The 9,850-nt window shown below is 40.5% G+C and overlaps 1 protein-coding gene and 1 long non-coding RNA gene across 3 annotated transcripts; both read left to right on the forward strand.

Moving 5' to 3' along the window:
* The first annotated feature begins 368 nt into the window (after positions 1–368).
* On the forward strand, positions 369–4,210 carry LOC108437811 (cerebellin-1-like). The gene is made up of 4 exons (XM_017715179.1): positions 369–562; positions 1,086–1,148; positions 3,324–3,452; positions 3,560–4,210. Exons 1-4 carry the CDS (start codon positions 424–426, stop codon positions 3,838–3,840), a joined length of 612 nt encoding a protein of 203 aa, XP_017570668.1. The 5' UTR covers positions 369–423; the 3' UTR covers positions 3,841–4,210.
* A 2,325-nt stretch (positions 4,211–6,535) lies between these two features.
* On the forward strand, positions 6,536–9,428 carry LOC108437812. Of its 2 annotated transcripts, XR_001858646.2 has the most exons (3): positions 6,536–6,585; positions 8,589–8,916; positions 9,031–9,428. It is a non-coding gene; the product is annotated as an uncharacterized LOC108437812 (long non-coding RNA). The 2 variants fall into 2 exon arrangements; XR_005131838.1 differs by having other exon boundaries at positions 8,589–9,428.
* Positions 9,429–9,850: the final 422 nt, after the last annotated feature.

Raw genomic sequence — 9,850 nt, forward strand, 5'->3', positions numbered from 1 at the left:
GGTGTGACACTTTGTTGCTGAGTTGCTGTGGTTGCTAACCCCTTCCAATTTTCAATAATACCACTCACAGCTGATTGTGGCATTTCTATAAGTGAAGAAAATTCAGTTTGCCTCTCAGTCTTATGGAGATGTGATGTCACAATCAGTTCAGCTTCTGCAATCTTCTTCTGAATTTTCTAAACACTTTTTGCAAGCGTGAAGCCACCACTACTTCTGCATTTTCTTCTCCTGAAGTGTGAGTGTGTACACGTGTATGTGTGTGTGCATGTAGGTGTGTGTGTGTGTGTACACGTGTATGTGTGTGTTTGCTTCATCTGTGCATGTTCCACAATATAAGAATCAGAAGCTCATTGCCTTTTACATTCACCCCATTTTCATCCGAGCTCCTCCACTCTACACACATCTCAAGCAAAACATCTCAGGATGAGGGTCAGTGTGGTTCTGCTTTTGCTCTGCTTGTCTTCTGTTCATCTCCATAGAGCTGTTGACCAGCTGGTTGTGGGGGACGAGCAGATTGAGTTCACCCAAAGCCAGATTGAAGAGCTGAAGAAACAAGACACAGGTAAATCAAATGATCTGAAAGCTCCCCAAACAACCTTTTTTCACAATGGCTTTGACTTGTTTTGCTTCAGACCGTAACGCTGAATGAACATCTATGAAGGTCATACAGTTCCACAAGTTTGGAAAATTCAATGAAAATCAGATCATTTTTATTCTGCATGTCATAATGTCATAATGTCTTAATGATCCACATACATTTGTACTATTAAAGATCGTTTTGCTTTAATATTTTTTCTGTTATTTTTATGTTAAAGCCATTTTAACGTTTTAAAAACACACAATAAATAAGCAGGCATGTTCAAAACTATATGTTCTAAACTACAGCTTAAACATTGATTTTTTAGTAAATGACTGACCTGAAATTTGACCTCTTTTGCTCAATCTATATGCTAATGATATTAATATTTCATGTCCCCATGGGGGCAGGGGCATTTGTTCAGTTATATATATATATATAAAGTGGTCCATTTGGTGTAAAATCTGATTCTGTGTTTAGTTGGGTGGATTCTGTGTGTGTGTCACAGGGCTGGAGGGGAGTGCGGACTCCACTGAACTGAGTGCTGAAGAACCAGGAGAGGAGAATTCAAGTAAGACTTAAATATGAAACAGAAAAATCATTTTTAAAATACTTCATTAGAAAACGGAGCAACATTTATCTGAATAAATCTCAGAACTAAACATGTAATATATGTAAATATAACAAACTGAGTGTGTAGTCAGGCTCCATGTGCAGAGTAGCTTCATTAAGGACAATCCAGCTCTGCCAAAGCACTAGAGGAGCTGAACATGCGGTGCTAGAGCCTCTGGCTGGAACTCCATGGACACAGTGGACTGTCGGGTTGAGGGGCCCATGGCTTTCCATGGGTGAAGCTTCTGCCTTTTGATGCCTGCAAAACATTCCAAAGAAGTTGGGACAGGGGCAACAAAAGACTGGAAAAGTTGAGGAATGCTCAAAAAACAACTGTTTGGAACATTCCACAGGTGAACAGGTTCATTGGAAACAGGTGAGTGTCATGATTGGGTATAAAGGGAGCATCCCTGAAAGGTTCAGTTCACGTTCACAAGCAAGGACGGGGCGAGGTTCACCACTTTGTGAACGACTGCGTGAGCAAATAGTCCAACAGCTTAAGAACAATGTTTCTCAACATGCATTTCATCATCTACAGTCCATAATATCATCAAAAGATTCAGAGAATCTGGAGACATCTCTGCAAGCGGCAAGGCAGAAAACCAACACTGAATGCCTGTGACCTTCGATCCCTCAGGTGGCACTGCATTAAAAACTGACATCGTTCTGTAACGGATATTCCCACATGGGCTCAGGAACACTTCAGAAAACCACTGTCAGTGAACACAGTTCGTCGCTCCATCTACAAGTGCAGGTTAAAACTCTGCCATGCAAAGCGAAAGCCACATATCAACAACACCAAGAAACGCCGCCGGCTTCTCTGGGCCCGAGCTCATCTGAGATGGACTGACGCAGAGTGGAAAAGTGTCCTGTGGTCTGACGAGTCCACATTTCAAACTGTTTTTGGAAATCATGGACGTCGTGTCCTCCGGGCCAAAGAGGAAAAGGACTATCCGGATTGTTATCATTGTTATCAAGTTCAAAAGCCAGCATCTCTGATGGTGTGGGGGGGTGTGTTAGAGCCCATGGCATGGGTAACTTGCACATCTGTGAAGGCCCCATTAATGCTGAAAGGTACATACAGGTTTTGGAGCAACATCTGCTGCCATCCAAGCAGCGTCTTTTTCAGGGACGTCCTGCTTATTTCAGCAAGACGATGCCAAGCCACATTCTGCACGTGTTACAACAGCATGGCTTCGTAGTAAAAGAGTGCGGGTACTAGAATGGCCTGCCTGCAGTCCAGACCGTCTCCCATTGAAATTGTGTGGCACATTATGAAGCACAAAATACGACAACAGAAACGCCAGACTGCTGAGCAACTGAAGTTGTATATATCAAGCAAGAATGGGAAAGAATTCCACCTACAAAGCTTCAACAATTAGTGTCATCAGTTCCCAAACGCTTATTGAGTGTTGTTAAAAGGAAAGGTGATGTAACACAGTGGTAAACACGCCCCTGTCCCAACTTCTTTGGAACGTGTTGCAGGCATCAATTTCAAAATGAGTGAATATTTGTAAAAAACAATCAAATTTATCCGTTTGAACATTAAATATCTTGTTTTTGTAGTGTATTCAGTTGAATACAGGTTGAAAAGGATTTGCAGATCATCGTATTCTTCACTGGAATTGGGGTTGTATAAACTAATAGTCATTTAAACATCAGAGGCACACAGCAAAAAAAAAAATAGTATCTTATCAAGTGAAGTGATCTTAAATCTAGTCATCATCTCTAACATTTCCCATCTTGATATGGCTGTGCACTTAAAATAAGATTATCTAGCCTATTTTGAGATATTTCTCAGAAATGTTACATGTTTTAGAGCATTTTACTGAGTAGGATTATCACTCACTATACTGGCAGATGATTTTGCTGGTGTCAAGCACATTTCTAGAAATGAGCACAACGATCTGCCGCTATAGTGAAATCATTTGATAAAATCATACTTGATAAAATTACTTAATGTCTAGAAATGAGTTATATAATCTTAAATTAAGCTTGCAGCAATTTATTGACTAGATTGGAGATGATTTTACCTGATAAGAGAGCTTTTTGCAATGATCAGGTCAGTAGTTCTTCAAACCACTCTGTCCATCCCTCTCATGGGAAGAGACCAAATACATGTTTCTGTTTGCAGACACGGCAAAGGTGGCGTTCTCATATGCTTCAGGCCTAAACGGCGTTCTTAAGGCACAAAGCTCTGGCTTCATACTGGTTTTCCGCAAAAAAATCACAGATGTTGGAAAGACGTACAATACAATCACAGGTAAATGCAGTCACTCCAGAGACAGTATCTGATGTCTGGTCTGGTCTGGTTCTTCTCTCTGGTGGTGTCAAGACGCTGTACTGATCCATCTGTTTCTCCTCCTGCAGGTGTTTTCACGGCTCCACGCAGAGGCGTCTATTACTTCAGGTTTAATTTACTTGGTTGCAGCAGTTCAAATGGTGTGTTTGTAAGTTTGAACAAAAATAAGGAGCAAATCTTATACGTAACTGAAAAGCCAAGAGGATCGTGTGAAACTGCCAGTGGTGGAGCCACTCTGCTGCTGCGGAAAGGAGATCATGTCTATGTTGTGCTCAATCGTAACAGTGAGATTTTTGACAACAAAAACAACTATTGCACTTTCAGTGGTTTTCTGCTGTTTCCTATGTGAAGTGCTTTTACTGGTGAGGACAAATTCTGCATTCGAAGTTCTAAGACTTCATTTCACAATATACGGCCTTTGGCTTCTGTAGCTGATACGTTTCAGAGTGCATATAAAATGTGACCTGCATTTTTAAAATGTGGGAGAGATTATTAAACAATAAATAACATTAAGTGCCAGAAATCATTGAACCAGGTAAAAACAGCCACTATAAGTAGATCAGAATACAGAACAATTATGTAGCTTGATGCTTTCTTCTTTACTCAAAATATATTACGACTTTCTCTGCTTTAAGTTCCTCACCATTCCTTGCCATTTCTAGCATCACAAAAATGTGGTAAAAATGCTTCATGTCCATAAAGTATCATTTTGTACTGCACAAGTGTGTTGTGTTTATTTCCTAAAGTGACGTTTGTCATTGAAAGCAAGTGGCCCTATGATCAAAATGTGTGTGTAGTGATTCCAGAGGAAGCTGAACTGAACATGCAGGGAAGTTTTAGCCCTTTAATTCATTTGGTAGTGTAGTTGGCAATATTACTGCTCTTCTCATAGAAGACTGGGGTTTGATTATCTATCAGACTGAACACACCATGCTATACCATGGTCCTTTGGCAAGACTCTTAAAATTGTATTTTCTTACTATTTTAAGTTGCTCTGCATAAACGCGTCTGCCAAATGCATGCAAATGTAAAAAATATGTGCTAAAATGTACTTTAGGATTTGTGTATCCTAGGTGTATATAAATTATCATAACATATTTCCACAAATGTGTGTTTAATACAGTAGGCCTGTTGGAGATAGTTAATATATACTTTCTTAGGTTACATGCCATGAAAAAACTAGAAATTACAAGACAGAGGAAAAATCATGCCAATGTGCTCACTAGAAATAGACTGAAGCATCACAATGCAGCTTAGTTATCAGACAAACACATGTACTATTAGTGACTATAAGGTCAATAAGGAATTGCACTTCTGCTGGAAAGACTCAGGAGGCAAAAGTGAAGGAGGACCATTTTTTTATACCCTCAGTACAATTTTATAAGTTGAAAGAAAACAATTCAGTGGAAATTAGAGAGTGTAGACCCCGTCCTCTGTCCAGATCTTGGAGTACCGAGACCCGGTATACCCGCTGGACAGAGACGGCAGGGCTGGAGCCTACTCCCTACAACCAGACAAGGACCCAACTGCTGGTGGTGGTGAGGAGGAGGAAGTACGGGAACATCAACATGTCAGCACCCAAAATCCGAAGCAGAATAGGTACGTAAGTTTTTCATTTTAAAGACAGGTGCAGGTCTGTAATTAGTCATGATGGATGAATGACGTAGCTTTAGAGTCTTCCTCGCAGAACCTTTGTCAAAGCTCCCATTTATTACCGCAGCTGAGAACATTAGCAGACTAAACTAACTAAAACAGAGTTTGGTTTGAACACATACAGAGATTAACAGGGTAAATATTACACAAAATACAGCTGATGTGGCTCTGGGTAAACTGATGAGTTAGGAAGACATGTGGCTCAGTTAACCTACCCTGGGGCTTCATGTGAATGTCACTATTATCGGAGGAAAACCTCATATCTCAATTTTTGACATTTTTCAGTTTCTGGCCTAATTTGAAAACACCTGTTACTCTTTATATTGTGTGTAAATTTCAGGATGAATGGACTAAAAGAAACAACCCAAAATGACTTGGACAGACGTCTCGTTCTATTGACTTCCATTAAAAGTAAAGTAGGTTTTTTCCTTCTCCTGTAAAGTTCCCGTTTTGGAGATACGAGGTTTTCTTCTGACACCAGGGACATGCATAAAACTTTACCAGGTTTTAACAGAGCATAATATTAAGCTTTAGGCTAAATCATGATGTGTTTCTTTTTGTTTCTGATGGTTTGGTAATGCACTTTGGTTTGTGGTTTAACTGGTTTCCAGTGGTTGATTCCTATATTTAGTAATGATGCCCCTTCCTGGATGGTAATATTCATGGCGAGACAAATTAAGAGTTACTTTCAAAGACTGACTTGGAGCAGAGCTTCGAAATGTTCAAACATTTTACTTCTAAATCTAAAATCAACGCCAGGTCCTGGTTCGACACAGCAGCATATTTTATTCAGTTTTTCCAGATTTTTTATTTATTTGTTTGTTTGTTTGTTCGTTTGTCATCATACCTGCATTCAATTGCTACAGCTCCTCTACTCGGTACTCAGTAGCCAGCAGTCTGTTGTTCACGGCTTAAACACAACTGTCATAAAAAGCATTACAGCTACATGCAGTTTGAAAAGTGCTGGTCAAATTTAATGTTTTCTTGGTTTTTAAAGTGAAAATAAGTGGACACGTTTTACAGAGAACACACTTTATTAAGGCATTCAATTTCTCCAAATTGCATTGCACAATTTCTTTTTATTTGCTGAAGTAAACAAACAATCTTAAACAAGGTAAATTAAGTGAGCTGACATATAAATTCAGCAATAAAGGAAACACGTTGCTGAGCTGTCATTCACTGACTAGGTAATATGTGACACCCTTAAATGTGTGATCACATTTAAGTAATTATTTATTTCACATATATTTTATCCGTATGTTCTTTTGGGGGTTTTTTGTATGGGTTGTTGTACTGTAATGTGATGCCTCCAGTCCTGTAGAGGGAGCTGTGCCAGGGGGCGGGCGCTAGACTGTGGCTTAGGTGGGCAACAGGAGAATGTTCTCAGATGAATCTGAGAGCTCAAGCGGAACGCCCGGTCTCATCGTGTCCTGCTATCCAGGTGGGGAAATATGTGGAAATTTGCGGAAATTTGCAAGTATAAATGTTCACAAAGCACTATAGTTAAGGGTTGATGAGTGTGTGTGCTACTGAAGGTTGAACTGTGTGTAATATGAGCCGCTATGTCCTGGTGCACTGGCAGACGTTCTGCGCCACTAGCATTAGCTACCGCGGCCCGCTAACCTCGCGTCTGGCCGACGCTATTGGGTGCTATTAGCCTTCCGTTAGCATTAGCTACCCCGGCCCGCTAACCTCGTGTCTGGCCGACGCTATTGGGTGCTATTAGCCTTCCGTTAGCATTAGCTACCCCAGCCCGCTAACCTCGCGTCTGGCCGACGCTATTGGGTGCTATTAGCCTTCCGTTAGCATTAGCTACCGCGGCCCATTGTGCACTATTTCTCGCTCTGGCGCTCCCTCACTTGGCTCTAACTGCGTGTCTCCCTGTCGCTATCCCTTGTGTGCTCTCGCTAGCGTTAGCCACCGTGGCCTGTTAGTTACGCGTCTGGCCGCCGCTATTGTGAGTCATTAGTCTCTCACTAGCGTTAGCTACCTCAGCCCTGTTCCCGCGCGCTTCGCCGCCGCTATTGTGTGCTGTTTTCCTCCCTCTAGTTTATTACACACATGTAATAAGCAGCATTAATCATTTTGGCCTTATAAACACCTTTAATCTATTGGTTGTACACAAGTAGGTAAGATAATTAAATATATGTGAATATAAAACCATATTAGGTCGCTGTGAGGGAAGTTAGGGGGTTCTAAAAATTCTATTTATTTGTATTTCCTATTAAAGAGCCTGTTTGGCCTCATTTAAGTGAAGCTAGAGCCTCTGCCGACCACTGGAATGTGTTTACAAGCTATATAAGCTACAGTTGGTAACAGCTCTGGGGTTTTTCTACTTACTGTTCCTGTTCACATTCAGTTTTATTCAGATTTCATACTTTGGTCAATTGTAAATGCACTCTATGCAGATAAAGTATATGAAGCTCAACTTAACAATGAGATTAAAGCACTAAGAAAGTCAGTGTACTCAGTATGAGTTAAAGGTATTTTTGGTGAAGCTGTAACAGTGTACTGGAGTAAATTAACGCAGAACATGTGTATGAGTATATATAGATATGTGCATTTATAGATGTGTAAATATAGAGTATTTTTTTATGTACATATATACATTTTTATATATATTTTTGGATAGTGTTAGAGCCCAAGTATATTGATGAGTTATAGACCCAAGTGTTTACTGCGATGTGCAGTTTTGTTATTTGAGAAGTTGAAATTATCTTCTTTGTGAATGTATATGAAGTGCAAGTAGTATGCAATGTTGCTGTGAAACTGCGATAAGAGAAGTACAAGACCAAAAATTGATTTAGTTTTGTATGTTGGTGAATAAAAATTAAGAGATGAATCTGAGAGCTCAAGCGGGACACACTGTCTCATCGTGTCTTCTGTGTCCTGTTATCCAGATTTTATCTAGGCCCTGCTAACCCCAGGGTCGCATAACTGTTATGTCCCATCCCGCACACCACGGGGGGTGTAGCAAATACAAATGTGACTGAAAAATGACTTGGTTTTGCATTTTTGCGTGAACTAAACCAAACATTTCCCTTCAAATGGTCTATTAAAGTCCACGATGTGACCCGCCAGGTCCTTGTGGAGGTGGTGTGGAATGAGCCAGCAGCATGTTTCACTTTATACGTCCCGATTTTTATTCATTTATTTATTTATTTGACTTGAACGCTCCTGACTCAAGTCCAGCAGTCTGTTATTCACGGCTTAAACGCAAGAATAACAAAAGAAACGTCCCAAAAAGACTTGGAAAAAATTCTGGTTCCATTGACTTCCATTAAAAGTGGAGTAGGTTTTTCTGTAAAGTTACCGTTTTGGAGATTTTCCTCCGACAACAGCGATATAAAAGAAAGCTAAATGCTGGACAGTCACTGATGTTCATGTCCTTCACTCTTGTTACATCTTCAGAAAAATCATTTAGAATGTTTATCTCCCTTTCAGATCTCTGGATTTACCTGCGTTCTCTGTCTTCAGCTCCTCAATCTGGCTTTGACTGAACTGAAGCTTCACCCTCTGCTCCACCACCATGTCCCTCAGCTCGGTCCACACATCGGGCTGGTTTGGATTCAGCTCTGAGCTCTCCGCACAACTCTGGTTCTGAAGTCTGTTCAGTCCAGACTGCGCGTCCCCCACTGTGAGCTGGTCATCGCCTCTCTGGAGCTGAACACAAGACAATCAGAACCAAAGCAGGACCACACTGACCCTCATCCTGAGATAATTACAGTGTATAGCGTCTCTCACTGGAGTCCTTTTATATGGTCACTTTATAGTGAGTGTCACTGTAGGGACTGGCATGGCCTAAATACACATCAGGTCTCATGATCTTGTTTAACTTCCATTCACCCACACACAAAATTATTTATCATCATTTTATTTTTTTCAGAAAGTGGCACTGCAATATTATGACTGAACACTAGATGCCAGTATTGTACACCTAGTGAAGGCTGGCAAGACCCTTCAAAGCTGAGAGGGAGGAGCTGGAGAGCAGAAGGAGGAGGAACCTCAAGGCTGCTTTCAGAGTGAATGTCAGATTAAGCTGCACATTTTCTCAATTCATAACAGACTTACTACCATTTGGCATTATTTAATTCTGTTACTTTGGGTTTGAGTTTTAGTTCAGGTTCCGTTTTTTTTTTCCGGCTGCATTACGGAAGCCATGAAGTATTAAACAGATAAAAGAAAGAAATTACGTTCCTGAGGATAAGTTCTACTTCATCATTACACCACTCTGCCAGAGGGGCAATGTAAAAAAAAAAAAAAAAAACTGAGCGCATCAGCTTTGACCACAAGAGAACAGCTACTCTTCAGACCAGGAAAATAAATAAATAAATAAACAGCAAATAAACACATAAATAAATAAGTGCATATTTAAAAAAAAAAAAAAAAAAAACATTAGATGCACAGCTGACCGTGTATGGCAGCCAAAGCTAAGCCTGTTATCACAGAAACAGTCCGCTGCTCCAAAAACGTCCCATTCCAAAACCATGAGTGTTAACATGGTGTGGACCCCTTTAGTGGCAATAACAGACTCTACCCGTCAGAGATGAAGCTTTTCACAAGATTTGAGCGTGTCTGTGGGAATTTGTGCAACAGTGAGCAGCCCTTGTGTCTTGTGTATATATAATATACATACACACACACACAGCTGGTTTATGAGCAGAGGCCTACAGATCAACACAGTAAAGGAGCTTATCTGTGATCCT

Source organism: Pygocentrus nattereri, chromosome 18, assembly GCF_015220715.1.
Source record: "Pygocentrus nattereri isolate fPygNat1 chromosome 18, fPygNat1.pri, whole genome shotgun sequence".
Lineage (NCBI taxonomy): Eukaryota > Metazoa > Chordata > Actinopteri > Characiformes > Serrasalmidae > Pygocentrus > Pygocentrus nattereri.